This window comes from Phodopus roborovskii, unplaced genomic scaffold (assembly GCF_943737965.1).
Source record: "Phodopus roborovskii unplaced genomic scaffold, PHOROB, whole genome shotgun sequence".
NCBI lineage: Eukaryota > Metazoa > Chordata > Mammalia > Rodentia > Cricetidae > Phodopus > Phodopus roborovskii.
In genome coordinates, this window is record NW_026126541.1 from 28,431,006 (window position 1) to 28,456,016 (window position 25,011).

A 25,011-nucleotide genomic window follows, 5' to 3' on the forward strand; every position below is an offset into this window, starting at 1 on the left:
ATCTCCTTTTTTCTGGTCTCTTGAGAACATTATTTCACTTGGTTCTTCCATGAGATTGATTTTGCAGTTTGTACAAATGAGAGAAAACTTGTAACCATTTTCTTTCTGTATCTGGTTTGTTTCTCTTATGTAATGATTTCCAGTTCTGTTCACATTGCTAATAACAAAAATTAATTCCTTTAATGGCTAAGTAATATGTCATTGTGTGTACATCACCATATTTTCTTTATCCATTTATCTGTGATGAGTATCTTGGCTTATTTTATATATTGGCTAATAATACAATTTTTTGTGTTTGTTGTGTGTGTGTCTATGTTGTGTGTTTATGTATATGCGGGTGCCTGTATGTATAGAGACCTGAACTCAAATGTCTTCCTTTGTCACTCTCCACCTGTTTTTTTTTTTTTTTTTTTTTTTTAGACAGGGTCTCTCACTAAACCTATACCTCACTACTTGGCAGGACTGTGTAGTCAATGAGTTTCTGGGATCCAACTGTCTTTACCGCTTTGCACCCCCCCCCAACACACACACACACACACACACACACACACACACACACACACACACACACACGTGTACTGGGCTTACGGCTACACACCGCTGTGCCAAGCTTTTGCATGAGTGCTGGGATCTGAACTCACAACCTCATGCTTAAGCAGCAGGCAGGCACTTTACCAGTGGAGCCATCTCTGTATCCCCACAGTTTCTTTATAGTTCTAGTTTTTCTGTTTAATAACACTAACAAGCACATAACTTTTTTACTTGAGTTGTTATTATTTACTATTCATTATAGTCCTTTCTCTCTTTTTGAGTCAGTGTTTCTCGTATTCCAGGTTGGTCTCCTACTCACAGTATAGCTAAGAATGGCCGTGAACACCCAGTTTTTACGCAGTGCTAGGTATCAAACCTGGAATTTCTTACATGCTAGACAGACATTCTGCCCCCAGCCTCTGTTACTGTAATTTTGTAGAAATGAAATCATGTGGTTAAAATATAAACATTTTTATAGTATAGAAATAACTACAGTCAAAATTCGCTGTTTTATTAAGCTAAAGTAGATATATAAGTTAAAGTGTTCCACCCTGGAGAATACAGGGGAATATGTATTTCCGTATGGGATTGAGGCGCAGCATACTTTTAAGGGGACACTTAGTATTTACATGGAAAACAAAAACAGTTGTCTTAATTACTGAAGATAAATATAACTTTAAATTTCAGTGTTTTATGCTACTGTCTTTAAGTAATAGTAGTATAATTTAAATTTTGTTTAGGCTTCGGGAGCAAGAAAAAAAAGAAGCAGAAGAAGCTTGCCAAAAGGAAGTAGAAGAGTGGGAAAGAAAACTCCTTGCTCAAGCAGCTCCAGCCTGTATGGAGAACATGTGGGAAATTCCAGCCATTGGGCATTTCCTTTGTTTAGCCCAGCAGATTCTAAACTTGCCAGAAATTGTCTTTTATGAACTGGAACGCTGTCTTCTGATGCCTCAGTGTAATGCCTTTCTGTCTAAAATAATGACTTCTTTGCTAAGTCCTCCCCACCGCAGGCCGACCTTACATCGAAGACCTACTTTGCCTTACAGGACTTGGGAGGCAGCATTGAGACAGAAAGTACAGCAGTGGTACACTGCTGTAGGGCAGACGGAAAATCCTGATAACTGCGCTGAAAAACTTGGCTTGTGTCCTCAGTTCTTTAAGGTTCTTGGAGAAGTTAACCCATTGGAAGAAAAACCTTTTCATGAGCTACCTTTCTACCAAAAGGTGTGGTTACTTAAAGGGCTCTGTGACTTTGTGTATGAAACACAGAAAGAAGTTCAGGATGCTGTGCTTGGGCAGCCCATCCATGAGTGTAGGGAAGTCATCCTTGGCTATGACTACCTGGAGAACGCTTATGTGCACTTTCCGCAGTTCTGCGGTGCAGATGTACGGATTTATAAACAAAGGCCCTTTCAGGCCCCAGAATTTCCAGTTCCACCCATTAAAGTAAAAAGAGTACCTCGAATTAAACTGGAGAAATTAAAGTGTGACTATTTGAGTACAAGTAATGGAGATCACAGATGTAATAGAGAAAGTCTGACCTTGGCCTTAAAGAAAGAGCAGGAAATTGATTTTGGTCCAGCCCGTTGTCCTGCTAAAATGAACTTTGATAATCATGACATCTCTGTTGAAATGGAAGTAAAATCTAACTGTGACATTAAAGTACACAGGCCCTGTGAAATTGAAAAAACTGATTGTTGTAAAGAAAATTTGGAGAAGCCCAGAAGTCCAGGAGAAGTTACTGGCTTTGGAGAGCCACTCAGTCCAGGTGAAATAAGGTTTATAGAAAATCAGGAAAAATATGGTGAAGCTTCCAGAATAAAGACAGATCCCAGTCCACTAAAAGAAAATGCTCTGAAATCTTGCCAGATCCATATAAATGGGAGTCACGTTGATCATCAAGATATTAACTGCCACAAAGTTGTAAGAGATCTATTATTAGAGCACTCCTTGCAGAGCCACAAAAAACTAAAACTAACAAAAATGAGGGCAAAAAAGAAGAAAAAGAAAAAAAAGAAACTGAAAGATGTTTTGAATGAAAATTTACAAAGAAAGCGTGAAGGTCTTCATTCTCTTGCCTTCAAGTCTTACAAACCTGAGATCCAAAATAAGTTATTGATCATTAAAAAGAAAGGAAAACACAAGAAGCACAAATCTGGTAAGCTGACCTAATGATAGAATGAAATGCATGTGTGTATTTATGTGTATGTGTGGGGGGGGTCAAGTTTTATTTCACATGATTAAAAACTCAGGGCAGGAACGATTTTTATATACTAACAAAAAATAACTGGTATAATACATTTGAATGAATCACAATTTGACATATTTGGAGATATATGTGGATACACACACACATATACCTATACATATATGAATACTATATATAAATTTTTTGTTTGGTTTTTTTGAGACAGGGTTTCTCTGTGTAGCTTTATAGACCAGGCTGGCCTCAAACTCACAGAGATCCACCTGCCTCTGCCTCCCAAGTGCTGGGATGAAAGTCATACACCACTGTTGCCTGGCCACTTTTGGATATTATATTTTATATTTTTCCCTGTAAATAATGTGTCTCTATCATTTAGATTAAGTGATTTTTTTTTTTCTTCCAAGCTAAGGACAACACAAGTATAACCGCTCGTTTCTTTATCTGGAATAATCATATTATTTACTGGTTCTTAACTTATTCCCCTTAGCACTTTATTTTCAGTATGTATTCTCATATGTAGAAAAAAAACTGAATCTAGGAATTATGTCAATTAATAAAACACCAAGATTAAAGCATATACTTATAAAAGTAAGCAGATCAGTGGTAGTGCACACCCTTAATCCCAACACTGGGATGGCAGAGGCAGGCAGATCTCTGATTTCTAGGTAAGCTTGTTCTACAAAGCAAGTCCCAAGAACATCAGAGATGATACATAGAGAACTCCTGTTTCAGAAAGAGAGAGAGAGAGAGAGACCAGGAATTTCTAAGTGTGTCTTTGCCCAATTTAAATACCTTATATATTTGCCAGCAGCCTGTGTGAACAACAGAAGTTTATTCTGGTTGATTGATCATTTTTTGCTTTTGCTTTTTTAGGGATTCTGTTGCTTTTGTGTTTCCTATGATCTGTCTTAATCAGTTTATCTCATTTACCACAGGATAGGTGAGACAAAAACATATGGTCACTTATATAACCTTTATAAAAAGAATTGCTTATTGGAAGAAAAAGTAAGAATTGCTTACCAAAATGAGTTGTGGTTCTAGTCCTCATTGTTGGTTCCATTTTCATTGCTTCCCATGGCAGTATAGTTTATTAACTTGGTAAAAATTTGCTACTGAGTTGACAAAAGGAGTGAGGTTTTACTTACTTAAATCATCACATAGAACTCGGTATGTTCTAAAATGTGTGCAATGAGTCATGATAAAGTATAGGGCCAGAGAGATGATTGAGCAGGTAAAAGCTCTTGCCACCAAATTTGACCTGATTTCTAACAAACACACACAGTGGGGGCCAGAAGCTAGGTACACACAATAAATTAATGTGTTTTTAAAGTAGTAGTGTAATGTTACCACAAAAACCAGGCCTACCTTGCTTTTCAATTGGCCCATATTAACCTAACTTTTTGATTTTTCGAGACAGGGTTTCTCTGTGGCTTTGGAGCCTGTCCTGGAACTTGTTCTATAAAGCTCACAGAGATCCGCCTGCCTCTGCCACCCAAGTGCTGGGATTGAAGGTGTGCACCACCACCACCTACCTTGACATAATATTTTAAAGTAACTTTCAGAAATAAGCCTTTGGAATGAAAACTTGCAAAGACCATGTGAAGGCCTTCATTCTCTTGCTTTCAAGTCTTACTAGTCTGAGAAGTAATGGTATTCCATCCAATGTTATAAAGGTAAACATTGGTTTTACATCATTTCAGACCACTTGTCTTGTAAATTTTTATCAGGTTTTGAGGCAGCATGACATTTTTGGGCTGGGTTTCCATCATGTTTGAGTCCAGTGCTTCCTTTTTTATACTTTGTAGAAAGTGAGCTAGCTCCATGATCATAGGTTTGACTGTGCTTAGTATAAGTTCACTGTGCGCTCTGGGAAACTCCTACCACTTTTTTTTTTAATTTATGTACTTATTTTTATTACATATACAATGTTCTACCTGCATATCTTCCTGCATGCCAGAAAAGTGCGCCAGATCTCATGATAGATGGCTGTGAGCCACCATGTGTTGCTGGGAATTGAACTCCTCAAGACCTCTGGAAGAGCAGTCAGTGCTCTTAACCTCTGAGCTGTCTCTCCAGCCCCACATTCGTTTTGAAATTTAGAAATCTTGAGATTTTAAAGGAATATTATGATATATCTAGTAGTTATTAAATGTGGGTGGTTAGAGTAGATGAAATGAAATTGTTCTTAAAATCTTACAACAGTTCAGGGCTGCATTTGTTAAGCATATAAATTGGTTTTAAATTTTTAGTTTTCAGAGCCATTTTAGACTTAAAATTTTAGGTAAATGATTCAGGGCCCGTGTATTAAGAATTCTAGAAGACTTCAAAGGAAAAAGAAACTTTCTTTTGATTGCTATAATATTCTCTTCAAGTTTATTTTCACACAAAGCTTTTCCAAGTAATAGTTAGCTTGCGTGCCTTATAGAACTGCTTTGGGTTAAGCTGTGTCATCCATGTCTGGTTTATGAACTTAGACTTAGAGCAAACTAAATTTTACATATGGTTGGTTATCTGGTCCACAATATGTTACAGACTACAGACTGTAAATTTTTAGGTATTCCTGAGTTTTAGTTTAACTTATGGTTGTGATAAGAAATGATTTTTTTTAAAATAGAAGGTACAAAGGCAAATCACTTTGAATAATTTGATAATTTTAGTACACTGTGATCCACTTTTGTAATTTTTAAGCATTTTATCTGCTTTTCAGACTTGGATTTTTATTTCTGCTTTCTAGATTGTGGTTTCACTTTTTAGCCATTTATGCCTTTTACCTGTCATTTAAGGTGAGCAAGTGAGATTAACTGGGAAAGACTAGAAATGATTCTTTATCATATTATTTTTGAGAATTTAATATGATCATGTATAAAATATGTGCATCATTTCCACTCTACACTTTCTCAGCTACAACTCTTCCCATGTCCCCAAGTTCCTTTCAATCTTACAATATTTTCTTCAATTATTGTTTTATATACATACATACACACACACACACACACACATACACACACATGCACATGCACGCATGAGTACAGACACATAAAAATACAACCTGCTAAGACCATTAAGTATCTCCCAAGGCCCCACCACTAGATGAAAGAGTTGCAAGCAAATAATTGCTGCTAAGAGGGAGAATCAGTCTTTTCCAGAGAAGAGCCCTACCTCTATCCCTGCTGATTATGATTATCCAATCATAAATGGTCATCTGTAAACACGTATACATATAAGTTACACTACATAGAAACAACTTTTCAGAGGAAAAATACCATGTTTAGAAAAAACATTGCAAGTTCTCTTTAAATTTACTGTTGCTATTGGTTGAAAAGCAAAAGCAGTGCATTTTTCTTCTGCTCTTAAGCAAAACAATTTTTTTATAAAGGTCCTTTCCTCATTTCCTCATTACCTCATTCTTTTATCACGTAAAGAAACTTCCCCATTGTTTTTCTAAGTAAATTTTTCTCTTTTGTATGTAATTAGAGCATTAGGCACTTCTTTAAAATACTTAACTAATAGTGGCATTTATTTCTGGTATAGTTTGATGAGTGTCTCCCTTCTACTCTAACATTCTTGAGGACTGAAGGACTATTTCTGGTTTTGTATCCCTAGCAATTACTGCCATGTTTAATTAAGAATCTGTTAAATAAATGAATATATAAAGTATGGTTTCTCCGGATATATCTATGATTAGCCTCTTCCTGTGTATCTTTTTCTGGTTTTCTGAGACAGGGTTTCTCTGTGAAACAATCCTGGCTGTCCTGGAACTTGCTGGTCTCAAACTCACAGAGATTCACCTGCCTCTGCCTCCCGAGTGCTGGGATTAAAGGCATGTGCCATCACCACCTGGCTTTACTATGTATCTTTAATGTCATTTTAAGACATATGTTTTAATAGGATCATATTGTACATACTTTTTTAAATATATACTTTGTAGTATTCTCACCTTTCAGAATACATGAACAACTCTGAAATATAAATAGGTCTTTGCTGCATCATTTTAAGTGGCTGAATAGAATTCTGTATTTTGTAGTTTATTGAATCACCCTCCTTAGTGGATGTTTAGGTTGTCTTAGACCGTTTGAAGCAAATAGTTCAAATTAATTTAAAATATAAATATGCATTTGTAGTAATAAAAGACATCTTAAGTTACCCGTTTTAAGCTAGTTTTAGTGTAAAGGAATTTTCTTCTCTCAGCAATCTTTCTTTTCAACCAGATCATTGTGATACTTATGATTGATCTGAATGGATAAGGCAAACAGTCTTATTTTCTTAGAGGTTAAGAGACTGGTCAGTACAATGGCCCAGTTGAGTGAAGAAAGGCTCTTGCTACCAAGCCTGATGATCTGAGAGGCGCGTGTGTGCGTGCGTGCGTGCGTGCGTGCGATTTATTTATTACTTATTTATTTATGTATTTATTTATTTTTTGCATTTGAAGTAGGGTCTTACTGTGTAGCTCTGGCTAGCCTGCTACTCTGAATAGACCAGGCAAGACTCGAAGTTGAAAAGACCTATTTCTGCCTACCAAGTACTGGAATTAAAGGCATGTTTGACTAATTAAAAAAAAAAGAAAGAAGAGAAAATTAAGTTCAAAACTGGTAAATATGGGTCTGTGGAGGTGGCTCAGCTATTAAGATTGCTGCTTTTGCAGAGGACTTGAGTTCAGTTCCTAGCATCCACAAGGATGTTCACAGCCCTTTGCATGCAACTCTACTTCCAGGGGATCTGACACTCTACTAGCCTCTGCTGGCTCCAGGCACATATGTGGTGCACATACATACATGCAGACAAACACTAATAAGAATATATAAATCTTTAAAAGAAAATCCTAATAAATAGCCTTCTCAATTAAATAATCAAGACCATACAATAAAAAGAGCAAATGGAAAACTCAGTGTATACCATGGGAAGATTTCACAAAGGAATGAAGGACTTTGAAGATTAGGCTTGATTAGATAAAACATGATTAATATCATCATCAAATCATACTTAAATTAATCAAGTTGTTAAAAAAAAAATAGCACAATAAGCCAGGCTTTGGTGGCACGCACCTTTAGTCCCAGCACTTGGTAGGCAGAGCCAGGTGGATCTCTGTGAGTTCTAGGCCAGCCTAGTCTAAGAGCTACTTCCAGGATAGGTGCCAAAACAATACAGAGAAACCTGTCTCAAAAAAAAAAAAAAAAAAAAAAAAAGTAGCACAAAACAAATCTTTGAAGAGAAAGTTGAGGTGTTAGAATCTATTTCAGAGTATGCCATATGATGCTAGCTTAAATAATTGAATCAAGATTCCAAGAGCAAATGAGTGAGCTTTATTTTATATGAGATGTGTCAGATATATAAAAAGCAATTTATAGAAAATAACAAAAATAATGTAATACATTATTTGGTTACTTCCAAGGCCAAATTTGTGAAAACTTGGTAGAATTTTATATTGCTAGCACCTAGAACCTAATTGTTGGTGTCTTTGTGATAATGAAAGAATTCACTGTACATCTTGTCAGTTTATTTTCATTTTAGTATCTTGCAGTGCTAGGAATGAAGCCCAGGTCTTTATGCATGCCAGGCATATGTTCAACCACTACATTATGCCCTCAACTCCATGTCTTTTATTTTTTTCAGTCCCTTCTGTTTTTCCCTCAGGAGAATTAATATTCATGTAACACTATTGTGTACATTTGTACATATTATTTCATTTAATCATAAAAACTCTAAAAATAACTACTATTAGCCTCATATTTATTTGTTAAATTTTTTTGAGGACATATTTTTATTTTCTGTATGTAAGTGTTTTGCCTTCATTTGTATATGTACATCACTTGAGTGCCTGTGCTGGATGAGGCCAGAAGAGCTATTAGAGCTACTGGAACTGGAGTTAGAGATGGTTGTGAGCTAATATGTGGGTTCTGGGAACTGAACCCTGGTTTTCTACAGCAACAACAAATGTTCTTAACTGCTGGGTCATCTCTCCAGCCCCAAGATTTTGTAGATAGTCTTTAAAATGAGGAACAAGAAGATCTATTTACTCGTCCAATGTTACACAGCTAATAAATGGTGGGATTTGAAGAAAAGTTATCTTAAAAGATAATTTGTGTACCATTAAGTAGCTGTGAGAAGAAGCTGGTAGAGTTTAAGTGGCAAGAACTGGAAGGTGACTGAAGAGAGTGTTAATCACAGACGAGACTGCTGTGTGACTTTCTAGTATATTGGCAGAAAAAAAAATACCGTCTGTTAAGAGATGTGTACATAAAGTAGATGAACATGGCACCTGATTTTTATTTTTTGGTTCAGGAGTTACCATATTGTGTGATTAGATAAAAGAGTTACCATTATGACAAGAACATTCCTCATAAGCAAGGAGAGCAATATGAAAATCAATTGTTTAATTAAGATCAAAATATTGTTTACTAACAAATTGTTTCTGAACAGAAACTTCTATAGACTAAATATTAGCTTAAGACATGCAGATGTAATAAATATGACACAAGTTAAACTTTATACCTGTGGCTTGACATCCCAAGCACTTCCCAGATCCACTATTTAATATCATACAATGTCCTTGGATTTCTTACTTTAACAGTAACTTATGCCTTTTACCCATTCACTTGATAATATTCCTAAACTAAAAAAAATTGAGATAATAAATGTGTTGGGAGAATTTTACACCATGAAAAGGTTAGATGCAGAAAAGAATTGTTTTGTGGCTGAGGAATGAAAACAGACACGGGAAGACAGGTGAAGTATGGAAATAGGGATAAGGAACAGAATGAAGGAAAGGAGAATTAGATTATTCCAGATTATATAGGATGAGAGGGCATTTATGCATCGGGTAGAGGATAATATATGTTTTAGTTATTATTTCCTCTTAGGTGGAGTATGAGTTTCTTAAGCTGTTCTGAGCATGGTGTTTTAGAAACCTTCATTAGGTATGCTATTGTAACATTCATTGCAAAGCTTTGTTATTAGGACTATTAAGATATTTGTATACATTTTTGAAGCACAGTTTAACTGTATGTAACAATGTTTAAAACTTAATGGTGAGACATTAAAACAACACTTTATATCCTGCTTGTATTTTAAACTGACTTTTTATTCAGACAATCTTGGGTCTTGATTATGATTGGTTTTATGGGGGCAGATGATTTTGGAGTTCTAAGAGTAAAAACCTTGAGTATGCTTAGGCCATGAGAATATTCTTCTGGCAGCAGCTCGTATATGTCTTGTCCTGAAACAGACAAAGTGCCAAATAACTGGAATATGAAGGTGATCTGGCTGTGGCATCTTTCACTCCATTAATTAGCCAGAGTTGATTTGGCTTACCTGGCCAGGCAGACTGGTGGCCCGTTCTCCCTCACAACGGTTATGTGTTCCTTGCAAAGCTGCCTGCTCAGTGAATGAGGACAGCTTTTGCCTGAGGGAGGGGGAAAAAAAAGAGGTTGTTCTTCAGTTGTGGCTGTAGATGTCTGTACTTCACTGTTAGCTTCTCCAAATAACCCCAAATAATAGCTGTGTGGTTTTTATATTAACCTACACGTCATATAAAGAAAAATAATGCCTGGATTTTGGAAAATAAATATCCAGGTTATCTTTGAGGTTGCACAAAGTGTTAAGTAACGGTGAATGTGCAAATCTTTTAATCCTGACAAAAAGGATTAGTCTGAAATCAATCAAAAGCATATCTCTCCCTGTGTAAGTCTGAAAGGGAGCTATGTTATGTCATCAAACAGCACAGTTTTGAAGTGAGGGAAATGTAGCTGATAATATCTGCCCCAGTATATAGCAGCTAAAAAGCCTCCACTGATTTCTGTTTATAGTCTGTTCGTTAATATAAATGAGCTAATATAGTCTCTAGCTTGCTAATTTGCTGGCAGAATAAATCAGAATAGCAAATTCATAAAACCTGTCATGCTTGTCTCTTGGCTCGTAGTAAGAATCAACAAACGGTAACTGACTTTTGTGAAATAGAATTACCTAGTGGAAGGAACTTGGACTTTGGAGTTAGAATTCCTGGGTGTGGTGCTTACTTACTGGCACTTGAGTAAGTTAACTAATCCTTTTGATCTTTATTTATCAGTAGTAAAATACTGCTTTCAACAGTTTTGAGAACTAAATAAGGTAATTTATATAAAATCATTTTAGTAAGTATATGGCATATAGTATATGGCAATATCCCAATAAATATTTATCCTTCTGTTACCACTGTAAACATTAGTCCTCCTACATCTATGGTAAATAGTATAAGTTAAACCAGGAATGATCGTGCCCATCTATAATCTCAGGTGCTACAGAGGATGAGGCCAAAGGGTCTCAAGTTCAAGGACAACCTATGCACTTACAAAGACACTATCTCAAAACAAAGAAGAATTGGGGATATAGCTCAGTGGCAGAGTATTGTCCAAGAAAGCATGATGCTCTTGGGTTCAATTCTCAGTCCCAAAAAAGTCTTAATTATTTAAATTAATTACATTGTGATCTTCAATACAAAATGGACTCAAGTGAATGCATAGAATAGTTAAGATATAACTTGCCTGTCTTTTTCCCTACCACTACACTGTCAAAAATCTCTGATGAGAAGTGGGATTCTAGTATTTAAGGATCACTTCTTAGAAGCTGTGCATGTGTATTAAAAATAATACAATTTCTATCATCAGTAACTTAAATCATAGTGGAGAAAAAACATTTAGTTATGATTCCCTTGTGGGTGTTACATTAGTAACTTAATGTAAAAATAATAATAGCAGGGAACATGGACATAAGAATAAAAGCTTGAAGAAGAAGAAGCAAAAGAAAAAAGATTAAAAAGTAAGATTTGCAGGGCCTAGGGAGATGACTCATCACAGTAGTTAAAGATACTTGCTGCCAAGCCTGATAACCTGAGTTCAATCCCCAGAATCCTTATTGTGGATGGAGAGAACCAATTTCCACAAGCTGTTTACTGACCTACATACTAAGGTCATGTTCCTAGTAAGAGGCCACTTATCTTGGTTCCAGAACCTAATCTTAAAGCCTCCTACATGACTGCTGATGCAGCATTAAGTCCAGGAACTTAATAGCATGTAATCAGCCTAACAACAGAAGAACATAACCACATAAATTTCCTAAATCTGTTCACATAGTCTGGCTGCTAGAATTTATTGAGAATTTACTCCCTGACTTGAAAAGTCTATGAGACAATGTATAAAATGCATTTGACTGTTAAAAGTGTCTGTATTTACAGAGTCAAAGAATGGTTTTTAGCTAATTGGAGGAACTGGGGATGTGACTCAGTTGGTAAAATGTTTGCTCAGCATTCATGTAGCGCATGCATGATCCCCAGCACGGTACAAATGGCATTGTAGTATATGTACATAATCCTAACAGTAAGGAAACTGAGGTAGTAGAATTGACATGAGTTTGAGCACAGTTAGGACTATGTGGGGGAAAAAAACTCACAAAGAAGTGGTATTGGGACCTGCCAGATGGCTTAACAGGTGTAGTAACCTGCTGCCAAGCCAGACAGCATGAGTGTGACCCCTCAACCACATGGTGGAAGGAGAGAACGCACCCTCACTAGTTGCCCTCTGGCCTCCACAAGTGTGCCATGACACATGACTACTCCCACACATGCACACTAAAAAATTATCTTTAAAATAATGGAACATGCTTATTACTTGGTAGTTGGAGGCATGATCAGAAATTCAAGGTCATCTTCAACTCTTAAGATCCAGGCTAGCCTGGGATAAAAAAAAAAAAAAAGAAAAAGAAAACAGTATCTAAATGAATAAAACAAGCCTGTTAGAGCAATAAAAGAGAAAGGAATGAGGGAGTGTTTCCTTTTGTTCAAACTGTGTTTTAAAAGCCTCCCACAAAATGTAAGGCAAATTTTACTCAGCAAATCTTTTCCCATGAACTTTCTTTAAAAAAAAAAAAAGCTAGTTGTGAGATGGCCCATTAGTTAAAAACACTTGTTCTCCAGAGGATCTGAGACCTAGACCTACATGTGATTCAGTGTTCTGGAACTCTAGTTCCAGGGGATTCAGTAGCCTCTTCTGATCTCCTTGGGTACCAGGCATGCATGCAGTACACACATATACATGCAGCCGAACCACTCATACACGTAAGAATATACCTAAAAACTTTAAATTGAAATAGAAAAGGCATCCTGGCATTCGGATTTCTAAGGTTCCTTGAGCTAACTATTTTTTTATAAACACTAAGAATTTAGTCATTTCTGCTTCAGTATTGCTCATTTTAGCAGCTCACTCACTCTGATTTCCTAGATTTAGTACTGTCATAGGTAACAGTGTAAGCACAGAACAGATAATGATGATGAGAAAGGAACTATATGTTGGGTAATTATATAATCATTTAATTAAAGCAAGAGTCAAATTACAGCATTGATACTTATTTAAACCAAACTTAACCACTTCAAAATTCACATAATTCACTCATTGTATACACACATTTTGAGTCAAATGTTAGGAATTATCCAAGTTATAATCTTGTGATTTCATTGGAAGGGAATACAGAAATAACAATTGTATTGTAATTGGAAATTATTTTACTTGAGCTTAGTAAAATATTATAACAAAATTATCATCTTTCATGTGAGAACTTATCAATTTAGAAAATGTTTAGAGAGGGATATCAGGATTATGTAACTGTATTTATTTCTCTGTTGGAAAGGTAAATATTAAGTTGACTGTAACCTAGAAATAATTGTGAATCAGGATCAAAAGAGAAGGACTGTGAATGTAGCTCTGAGGTGGCACACTTCCCTAACACGCACAAGGCTATGGACTTAATCTCCAGCACTCACCAGAGAACTTAACAGAAATATTCATGCTCTTAAAAATCGTAAACTCCTAGGAGACAAGATCTCTATTTAATAATTCCTTATTGTCCTCATAAACTAGTGCTCTACATGTAACATTTGTTGAACAATTAAGTAAGTGTATTTTTCATTTTTTATTTTGTGTGTGCATGTTTTTGCCTGTATGCTTGTCTGTACACCATGTGTATTGCACAGCCTGTGAAGGCCAGAAGAAAATCACAACAAACTTTAGAGTTGTAAGCCACCATCTGTGGTTGCTGGGAATGGGATCCTGATCCCCTGGAAGAGCAACCAGTGCTTTTAAAACCCCTGAGCCTTTCCTCCAGCCCACAATTAAATAAGTTTATTATTTGATAATTACACATAAGGGGAAGATGTGGTAGTTCACACATGTAATACCAGCTCTTGAGGGCCTGAGGCAAGAGAATTTTTGTGACCTTCAACCCAGCCAGCCTTGGTTACATTGTGAGATCTTCAGCATTAAAACAAAGTAAGGAAAAAATTTTAGCATGTTTCTTGCCAAAAGTGCTTGTTTTATTTTGTGACATTAAATGCAAAGAAATAGATATATACTTCAGATGTGTTCTTGAAATTGGGTTCTTTCAGGATGAGGTTTATTTTTCATCATCATTTCTGAGTGCACAAAAGTACTAATTGCACATTAAAGGCATATGTTAATTACATTTTTAAAAGTTTGGATATCAAATACTGCCAAAAGCAGTCCATTAAACAAATGCAGCACTAAAGGAAGGCATCCTTGTGTTACTAAGGGGTTTCCATTTTGGTTGAGGGTCCATAATCTTCATTCAGATGACATGCTTACTCAGGCTCCTGAATGCAGAGCTCATTTTAAGGTAAGGCTTATTTCAGGTTATTTTGAGTTGTGAATGTAGATTTTAACTGAGCAATAGTTTTTTTGTGTGGCATTTTGCCTACTTTTAATAAACGGCCACTGGTTTTGTTTTTGTATCACCTTGAAGAGTGTAATAGTTTTGGCTCTTAATAAGCAGCGTTGTTTATGTGTCTGTCACGGGTAGTTACAGTTTAATATTTGCTTTCCCTGAGGCTTGTTTGATTCACTATTTTCACTTGACTTACTAGCAACCATCTGTTAGTTACAGTTTAACTTTCAAGGCTCTATGTAATTGGGTTTCTGTTAATGAGGTGCTGTAAACAGCATTATGAAGTTTTTCTCTTTTAATCTTGAAAGGAAAAAAATCCATATCTAAAAAAGCAATCACAAAGAAGAGGAAAACTGTCACAAAGTCACCTGCTGTGCCGGAGTTTCAGGTAAATGTTTCAACATTGTCACCAAGTTCTTCTTTTTTTTAAGTTTTTGTTTCACTGTCACTCCTTGAGGGAATGGCTGAATTTCAAGAAACTACAAGGAGTATACTTTAATGATTGTTTTCCACAGTGTGCTTCCCTTTAAAGTTACAGATGTAGGCAAAAAAAAAAAAAAAAAGAAAGAAAGAAAGAAAAAGAAAAAATGTAATTTTTTAAATCTCTGTCTCTGACAAACCTTGGTATTTTTAGTTTCCAGCCTGTACAAACTTTTGTAGATGTAGTTTTAATGGAAATGTATGTGTATATTTATCTCTTCTTTATATTTGTCAGTATATGTAAACAAATACATAAATGAAAGTCATCTAAGGAAAAAAAAGTCACAATTTATACACAGTATGTTATTCTGGTAAGCCTAATGTTACTCTGGTATGTTACTCTGGTAAGCCACTTTTACATATTTAACCAATATAGAAGTGGTGGACTGATTAACTTGAAAAACGGGTATTTTAATTCTTAGCTATAAATAAACATAAGAGAGAATATTTAGTAAAGGCTAAATATAAGTCTTTAAACATTTTTGCAAAAAACTTTGCTGCCATATGTGAAGTGTTAATACTGAAAGTAAGCAACCTTGTTATAAAGAAGTATGCTTTTATTTTCTACTTAATTCAGTGTTTTCTTCAACAAATGACACTTTCTTTAAAAAATTGTTTTTGTATTATTGTGGCCAGTCTGTCTCCAAAAAGTTTATAAGCTCATAAAATAAAAGTGTGATATATTTGAATTTGTAGGTCTTAGGTAGTTATGAAAATAAAGGGGCAAGAAAAATACTATGTAACAGTGTCATAAATCTGTTTTCAGTAAAAATCCTATTTGGGGGAAGTAGAAAATTAATAAAAACCAAGTATCTTTAAATAGTCAAAGGAAAAATATATATATACATATATGTATATGTATATATACACATATAATAGTTAACTACTTTAATGACATTATTATGATAAATAATATTCTTTAGAAATTCTTTATATAACCTTTTTACAGAATCTCCAATAAAATATAATTTACTATTTGGTTGGAAGCCATCCTGCCATTTATTGCTTATAACATATAATGGTATAGTATTACATTTTTATGCTTCCACTGCTAATCATGCTAGCTTTTGTTATTTATCCCATTCATTTTTTCCCCTCAATTTCTTAATACAGAATTCTATAGATCTTAAGACAAAATGGTCCACTTTTAATATTTTCCTTTTTTCTTTATTAATGAATAGATTTTTGTATATAATAGTAACAGACTGCATAAATAGTGCTTGGTAAAGTTTCAGATAGTATTAGTGATATATGAAATCCATGTGTTTCTTTTTTAAGTTATCAATATTAAAAAATAATTTATCAGTATATCAGTTTATCACAATGTCATGAATATGTATAATTGAATATATTGTTTTATGAAGCTGATGTTGCCTCTGTATATGTGTGTTGACATGCTTACATGTGTCAACATGTGAAATGTATTTTTCACTCTGGCTCATGGGGAAAAGTTGGAAAACTTTGTTGTGATACTTCTAGTCAGTTATTGACCATTTGCTTATCACTCAGAAATTTAAGGTCAAAAGTACATGTTTTGTTAGATTGAACTGTTCAAAATAAATAAAGTCCCTTTCCTAGTTCTTAAGGCCTGGAGGTAAAGGAGTGCGCTCTCTCTCCCTCTCTCTCTCTCTCTCTCCCTCTCCCTCTCCCCACCTCTGTGTATGTGTGTGTGTGTGTGTTGGGGAGTTGTAGCTGTCTTGTTTGTGAGTCTATATTAGACTAAGGTAGCTCTTGTTTCTAGTTTGCAGTGTGAATACTTTGTTGTGATTCATGAAGAGAACTCGAAACAGTCTTCTGAAATAGAGATTAAAGGGGCTGGAGAGGTAGCTCACTTGTGAGGACTTTTGCTGTACTTTTGTTCCTAGCATCTACATAGTGACTCATAACCATCTGTAACTCTACTTCCTGGGGATCCAACACCCTCTTATAGCCTCCAAGGGCAGTAGGCATATTTGTGGTATACATACATACATGTAAGCAAACACTCATACACATAAAATGAGAATAGGTGAATCTTAAAATGCCAATTATTATCTAATAAAGAAGTGAATTTTTTGTCTTCCCCAAAGTACTGGTAGTATATGTAGCACCTCATTTATTCGTATTGAACATAAAAACACTTTGTAGAAATAGTTTAGTAAGATTTTAATAGTAGCTATTCTATACTAAAATATCCATTTTTATTACTGCAAATAAAACTTTGATATATAAATATTAAATTGCATTCATAAAACCTGTCCTATTTACCAAAAAGCTGATCTTTGATAGAAAATATGCTTAGAGAGAAACAGTTTAAAAAGATTAAATGTTGTCTTAATGAGCTAAGAAAAGGTGAAGCCTTTTTGACCTCAATTTCTTTGACAGTGTTTTTGTTGACTTGTTAAACGCTATAAGTTAAATTTGCCTCCTTTAGCTGCTTTCATGAGAATCTGTGTTTATATGTACACTATAAAATTCCATTCCAGAAAATATCTTCCCATTCATATTTAGATTATGCACTAGGGACTCTGAAGTGATGGCTTTGGTTTCATTTTGTGTGTATATTGTAAAGAAACTAAGAGTATTTATGTCCTTGATTCTTAAAGTTTATAAAGTACTAAGATAATCAAATGCCTTTATTTAAAGCAAAAATTCCTAGGTTTCATCCTCTCCATAGACCTTCAGTGAGTAGTTGGTATCAGTGCTGTACATAGTAGTTAAAACATGTGGATTCTAGATCTCGACTACTTGAGTTTGAATGCCAAACCTGCCACCTGACTATTGTGTCACCATAGGTAAATTAGTCAAACTCTGTGAGTCCAGTTCTTCATCTGTACAGAGGGGAGATAATAGCCAGTACATTTTTAGAGTCATTGTGAGGGTTAATTCCATAGCTTACTGTTCCAAATAGGCATAGACTTCTGTTGGAAAGTACTGCATTTTAATTGGGACAATTAATTAGGAGTTTACTTAAGAGCATCCAGTGTGCTCTTAAGTACTTAATGGAAACTATAGGAATCTTAAAGTGAAAAACCAAATAATAACATCGGATCACAGAGTGAAACTCAGTCTTTCTTACTCTAGTGTCCTGATTAGTATACAGTGACACAGCAACAAAATTGTTGAATTTATTTATTAGCAGTTGACTGCAAAAATAAAAAAAGAAAAGAATGTTTTTATTTTAAATGGTAGAATAGTGATGGTTTTAAGTTTTATATAAAATTTAACCTTTATGATTTTATTTAATGTTTTCTTTGTTTTGTAACATAAAGACTCTTGGACTCAAAAGTAAATGTCATTTTTCCTATTAAAGTTCATTTTTGCTCCTCTGAAAGCCTTTCTTTTTTTCAGTATTTAAAACTGTAGTAGTATATAAATTCTCTGTGCTAAATTAAATTAGAAAGCGTTTTTAAAACTTGATGTGTCTAGTCCCAGTAAGCTCCATTTGTAAAGTGAAGGCACTGGAAAGCTAGTTAATTGGTTAAGAGGACTCAGTGCTCTTTCAGGGATCTAAGTTCAGTTCCCAGCTCTCACACCAGGCAGCTCACAAACTGCCTCCCTGTAACGTTAGCTCTAGAGGATCCAATGCTTCTGGCCTCTGTAGGCACCTGTACTCACATGCACACACACACACAGACATACAATCAAAAATAATTAAGATAATTTCTTAAAGTTATAGTAAGTAAGGGCTGAAGAAATGGCTCAGCAGTTAAGAGTACTTGCTGGCCTTTGAGAGGATACAAGTTCTGTTCCCAGCACCCATGTCATGTGGCTCACAAGTGCTTGTAACTCCTGCTGAAGGGATCTCGTGCCATCTTTTGGCTTCCTCGGGCAGTCACACACTTAACTTAACAGACATACATAATCAAGAACAAATAAAATCTAAAAATACAAGAATAATTTTAAGTGCGCTTAGTTGCCATGTTTCTGCTTTTCATTGGTAATCCCACCACACACACACACACACACACACACACACACACAGTTTAATGACTGTACTTGGCATCTGTTCTAAACATATTATTCTACAGGTTAATTTACAAAGGAAATCCACAATCTATATGTTAAGACCTACGCAGTATTGTTTACAAACATAAACTTTTAACTAATATCCCTGAAAAAAAGAAGTATATTTCTCCACCTAACCAAATAAGGAATAAGAAAATAAGTACTATCTTCATATAAAAACTAGAGACTACAACTGAAATCAGAATTTTTAACTTCCCTATGTTATAAGGAACCATAGATTAAATAATATTTTAATTGCTACCTGTTAAATTACATATTTTCAACTTTACCTCTTTAAAACCATTCAACTTTCTTTAAGGCATTGAAAAACATTTCTAATTACATGGTATTTAAAAATACTTTGTTAAATTGTTTGTCAAAATTATTTTTCTTTCATGTCTCTGTAATTTATTGTCCTTGCTGTTGTAGCATGGTGATCATAAGAAAATGAGATTTTCAGCCAGATATTGGTGGTGCATGCCTTCGATCGCAGCACTCAGAAGGCAGAGGCAGGTGGATCTGTGTGAATTTGAGGCCAGCCTGATCTACAGAGCGAGTTCCAGGACAGGCTCCAAAGCAATACAGAGAAACCCTGTCTCAAAAAACAAAAAAAAAAAAAAAAAAAAAGAAAAGAAAAGAAATAAGATTTTCTTGTCAGCATAGTTCTAAAAACTATTAATATATTTTTTGTTTAAATACTATATGGATTTTTAATTTGGATCATATATTTAGTGTTTTACTTAAATTTTAAATCAAGAATCTTTTTATTAGAATGGTAGTGAAAATAATCCATTTGTTTGAACATAATTATTACTTTTCAATGTGGTTTGCCCTTGTCTTATTTAATATAACATACATTTTTTAATTTTGTATAATACTTTTATTTGGAAAAAATCTTTCAAACCTAGTGGCATGATTTTGGTGATTGAATTGATAAAGTAAGGAAATTTTTAGTGTGTAATTTTTCTGAGATATTGCCATGAAATTCTTTTATCTATATAGTACTTCCTTACGCTAATATATATGTACATTCATTTCTAATTTTTTAATTGAAGAGATGGTCTTTTAATACTGCCAGCCAATGAAAATAATGTTATGAATAGTTTTGTATCCTAAAGCTATGTGTTCTATTCTTGCTACTTTTAAATTTTTTTCTGTTTTGTTTAAAAAGACCCCTTGTATGATGTGATATAGTAGATGGAGTTTAAAGTTCTGTTGTTTGCTCTCCCAGTGCATCATCTTAGGGCCTTTCACATCTGTTGCTTTTAATTCTTGTGGATCAATTAGAGATGCACCTCTTTAGCCTACTCTAAGCCTTGAACCAAGTTACAGAATTTTAGGCCATTTCATCTGTAAGTTGGTTGAGTGTGGCTCAGCCTGGATATAGTCAAGTAAAAAGCTTCCTTTAACATGAGTGTGCCACTGTGTTCTCCCTGCAGGGAAGCCTCTGAAAGTGTGTGGTAATCCCAGCAGCTCAGCTGTCTTTTCACCCAGAAGACCCTGTGTCTTGCAAGCACTTTCTAAATTAATACTAATGAGAAAGGGATTTAATGAGATGCTTTTCTTTGTTCTTACTAAATGCATCTATCGGTCCTCTTAATAAAGTGAATTTTTACTGTGTTGATTCTAGTTTTCATAAAATTACCATCTGAAATTGAAGACTTTCCTTTTTTAAGAAGTAGGAATTGAATTGTATGTGACATAAAGTTGGCATAAATTAAACTATGTTTCTACTCCAGAATTTTGTAATATTTTAGTATGATTTAACATACTATATATATTAGGTATATAGAAATATAAAGAATATATTTGAGTATTAAGAGTATAAGCCAGGCCTGGTTGTGATAGCACGTATCTGTGACCCCAGCACAGATAGGCTACATAAGTTTGAGGACATCTTGCTCTATGTAATGAAATAAATTCTATCTCCACAACAGCAGCAAAAGTTGTAAATGATTATGTAGATATTAAGTTATTTTAATATATCTTCAAGATAAATATCATTAAAAATATTCTGAACCTCAAACTTAGAAAATTTACACTTAGCACTTTGATAAGGTCATTTATTTTAAGATCATCTTAAAAATACCCTACCCTCCTAAATTCAGAAATTAGTTATTTTGAATTTTCATATACATTAGCTACATAGCATCAGAATATTTTAATGTATCAGTAGCTGTGCTGGCTTGTAATTCACAGTCATTAAGTACATGACTACTCAAAAGTGTGATCCACTGACTCTACCTATAAACTCGTCAGGTGTGAGGCATACTAAATTCAAAACTATCAAGGTTCCCCTCCAATTCTTATGTGTGTGGTTTAACACATCTTAGTATCTAGGTAAGCCATTTAGAAGTGTTACTTCATATAGCTTTTAACGCTTTGGCCTCAGCTATGTTCCAGCAAATGAAATATAATTATTCATTAATGTCATGACTAACTGATAATTAAAAGAGCTTTAAAAATTCTAAGATGTGTTTAGTTTGTTGTGTGTATGCCTTCATTTTTCCTGTAAATTTCTATATTCTGCACATAAAGCTTCCTCTTGCTATCTTAGGTGATCTACCTAAAATATAAGGAAAATTTCTCTGAGCCTTGCCATATAGATAAGTGAAAAAATCTATGCAGTGATATTACACCAAGTACACCAAATTCAGTGAAAAAGGACAAATCTGACATAGTAATAATAACTACAGACTGCAGTGAGTACTCACTAAAACTTAACTGGAAAGCTGATGTTGCCCTGTAGATTCATAGGTACAATAGAAGCTGAAGATTACCTAGTTGTAGAACTACTTCCCTAGTTGGCCAGTCTACTGCTCGACCATCATCATTTCTTTCATAACCAGATTTAGGAAATTGGAATGTTTGATTTCCAGTAATTATCATTTACACTCTCCTACTACAATATTGTGTAGTGTTTTTACTCTGAAATTGCTTTTATTTTTGTATTTTGCAAGTACTCTGCCACTGAGCACATCCCCAGTCCTGAAATTGTTTAATTTGGATTACTTAGGTGTATACTTCCCCTGTTTATCAGTGTATTTGAAATTTTATAGATATTTCTAGAAGGTAATTACTAATACTAATTATGGTATAGTATCTGTGATAAATTTTCTTAATCACTTAGGTTGAACCATATTGTCATTTTTGTAGATAAATGTATCTAAGAATTTCTTATAGTTTTAGCCAAATTTAAAGCATTTCCTGACTCCTGTTTTAATCAGTCCATAACAACTAGCATGTATCTTGTGTGACCCACTTTTGCTTGTTATTTTATCCGATTTTCTAATAAAAGAAAGTATACATTTTAAGAAACCAGTAACTTTACATTAATGAATGTAATGAGCACAGTGATGAATGTTAGTGATAATTTATAAATATATAACATATTTTAAGTTATATGGTATAAACATCAAGATTTTCTTGGGTCTGAAACTTGTCTGTGTGGATGCAGTTTTGTTTCTGGATTTTCTGTTACTTTGGATGTTCTTTGGTTGCTTGAATTATTTTAGGAAAAGGGTTAAATATATTAAACTCATTGGAAAAATTCAATATAATTTTACAGGAACTAAATGGAATAGTAAATATTTTTCTTAGTATTTCTGATGCTTCGGTTTATAAAACTATAGTAACCCAGGCTAGGTCAGTTAATAACTAAGAATTCATCATTTTGCTCATTAACCAGAATTAACGAAGTAAAATAAAATGAGCCACACAATTACAGACATACTCTTTATAAACAGGTTTTTAATTTATAAACAGGTTTAGAGATGGCTAAGCCATTAAAGGCTAGGCTCACAACCAAAAACCTATTAAGCTCAGTTGGGCAAGGTGGCACATGTCTAAATAGCACTAGATGGCTGAGCAGGAACATACATAGTAAGACCTTTCTCAAAACAGCAACAGTTAAAAACTATTAAACTCATGAAAAGATTGTGTACTTAATTTTGTTCATATCTTTAAATATGTTACATGTAGTTCTGGTCCTTTAGTACCACTGCCAGCAGCAATAACTCAGTTTGTTGAATTATATAGTTAGCAAACCAAAGCAAAGGGATAATGGCTACTGTCACAGGACTGTAGTTCACCTGCTCAGAATGCCTGGTGCAAGGATTTCTTGCAGGTGATTCAGTAACCTATAAATTCTAATGAGTTTCCAGATCTTTGTCATTCTGGGATGAAAGCTAATAATACTAAAAAAGTAATGGGATTATAATGCCAACTTTGAGATGTAAGATAAGACTACCAATGTTGTAATTTAAGTTTATTTTATATGAAGCCTGAAATTCATACATCATAACAAGTAAATTTCTTAGATAGTATGTGCACCTTTCCTTGCTTTTATTATTGCAGAAAAGTAATCTTAATTTCAGTATATGTTAAACAATTTATGTTACCACATTTTTGGTGTTTTATATTATGTGTTATCAAGCTGTGTTTTTGTGTTTTGTTTTAGCTTATTTGCACTAATCTTGATGAACTCAGGGAATTAATCTCAAAAATCGAGAATGAACTCAAAGATCTGGAAAACAGTAGAAAAAAATCGGTAGGTGTTTATCAAAAAGTTCTATCTATTATTGTCAGCATTAAAATTTATTCCTGCTTTTTTTCCAAAGTTTTTAAAAATCTTGTTCTCCTAATTACATGAAAATTTACAACTAAAGATAGAAGCATTGTGTCTTTCATTTCTCCCATGTGATCTAATTTTCATTTTTAAATCAAAAAGATGGTATCTCTGTCTGCTTGGTTTATAACAAGTATAGTCTTAGATATTACTCAGTATGCTAATTGTTTTCTAACTAGTAGCTTTTTGGATTTTGCATATTCTTTGCATATCTTTAATGGAAGCCTATTGCTTAGTAACAAGCTTTTCTAATTATGTGTAATATAAAACATATACCAGGCCCCAAATTCTTACCAAATGACTCCTAAGTTCTTAAGATCAAGTTTTACTATATATTTGACAACTAATTTCCTGAATTTTTCATTGTTAAGAAGACGATACAGTATGAGAGTGTTATATATGAGATACATACATATATACATACATACATACATTACATACATACATACATGTGCTCTCACTTGGTAAAGTTCTCCATGTTGTTTTTTATTAAATAGATCATCACCTACTTAAATGGCATTTATAGTTGGATTATAGCATAATGGAAACAGTTATATACCAATAGATAAATGTGGAAAATATCAAATATTTAAGAAAATTAATCATTATAAAAACTTTGTTTTATCATGAAACCTCTTGCTTTGTACCTAAAACTGTTAATATAAATGTGTCTAAATATGATGACTGATTCAGCAGGTTTACAGTAGCCATTTTACATGCTGTTAGGAATGATATGTTAGAAGTACTTTGAAGGGAGCAGACTGAAGTGTCAGAAAACTTTAGACTCTGAAGTTGTTTAATGCAGTATTTCAGTAGTCTGTCACATGATACCTCTGAGAAGATCACTGTAACCTACAAGGTGAAACAATGTTCTGAATAGTCCTCAGCCACATGTGGTTCACATCTTTAGTACCAGCACTCAGTGGAGGCAATGCCTAAAGGATCTCTGAGTTCAAAGCCAGCCTGGTCTGTATGGTGAGTTCCAACTCTGCCATAGAGCTAGCCAACACTACTTAGTGAGACCTTGTCTCAAAACAAAAGAAAAACAATCTTAACAGTCATTAGTTAACAATAAAGACCTTATCTTATTAAAGGGTGGGGAAACTTCCATTTAAAAACAGTTGAGACGTTTTTTGATTTTCATATGTACTTTAGCTATCTGGGAAGTCTCTTGATGTGGAAGGCTGATTTATTAAAATTTCCTACAGTAATGTGTTATACAAAAAATTTCATGTGAAAATATTTTCAGACAAAAGTTGTTTTATCTTATTTAAATTTTTTGTTTAAAAAGGCTGATTCTTTAGTAAGAAATGATATTTTCTTTAAAATCAGGGGTATAACTTATGCAGAAGCTGTTGCTTTTAGTTATTATATCAGAAAGCTGTTTTCATATTTCACAACTGAGCAGAAGTCTGTAAATTGCTAAACCTTTATGTACTTCACTTACACTTAACTTTATTCTGTTTGTATAAAAAGT

The 25,011-nt window shown here is 34.1% G+C and overlaps 1 protein-coding gene across 2 annotated transcripts in view; it reads left to right on the forward strand.

Annotated features, from left to right (window-relative positions):
- Nucleotides 1–25,011, forward strand: part of Kiaa2026 (KIAA2026 ortholog) — a 73,292-nt gene that overhangs the window by 33,488 nt on the left and 14,793 nt on the right. For both annotated transcript variants that reach the window (XM_051199940.1, XM_051199941.1), the window contains 3 exons: nt 1,272–2,689; nt 14,749–14,828; nt 23,367–23,456. In XM_051199940.1, coding sequence (XP_051055897.1) covers nt 1,272–2,689; nt 14,749–14,828; nt 23,367–23,456 — 1,588 coding nt within the window. The remainder of the gene's footprint in view (nt 1–1,271; nt 2,690–14,748; nt 14,829–23,366; nt 23,457–25,011) is intronic.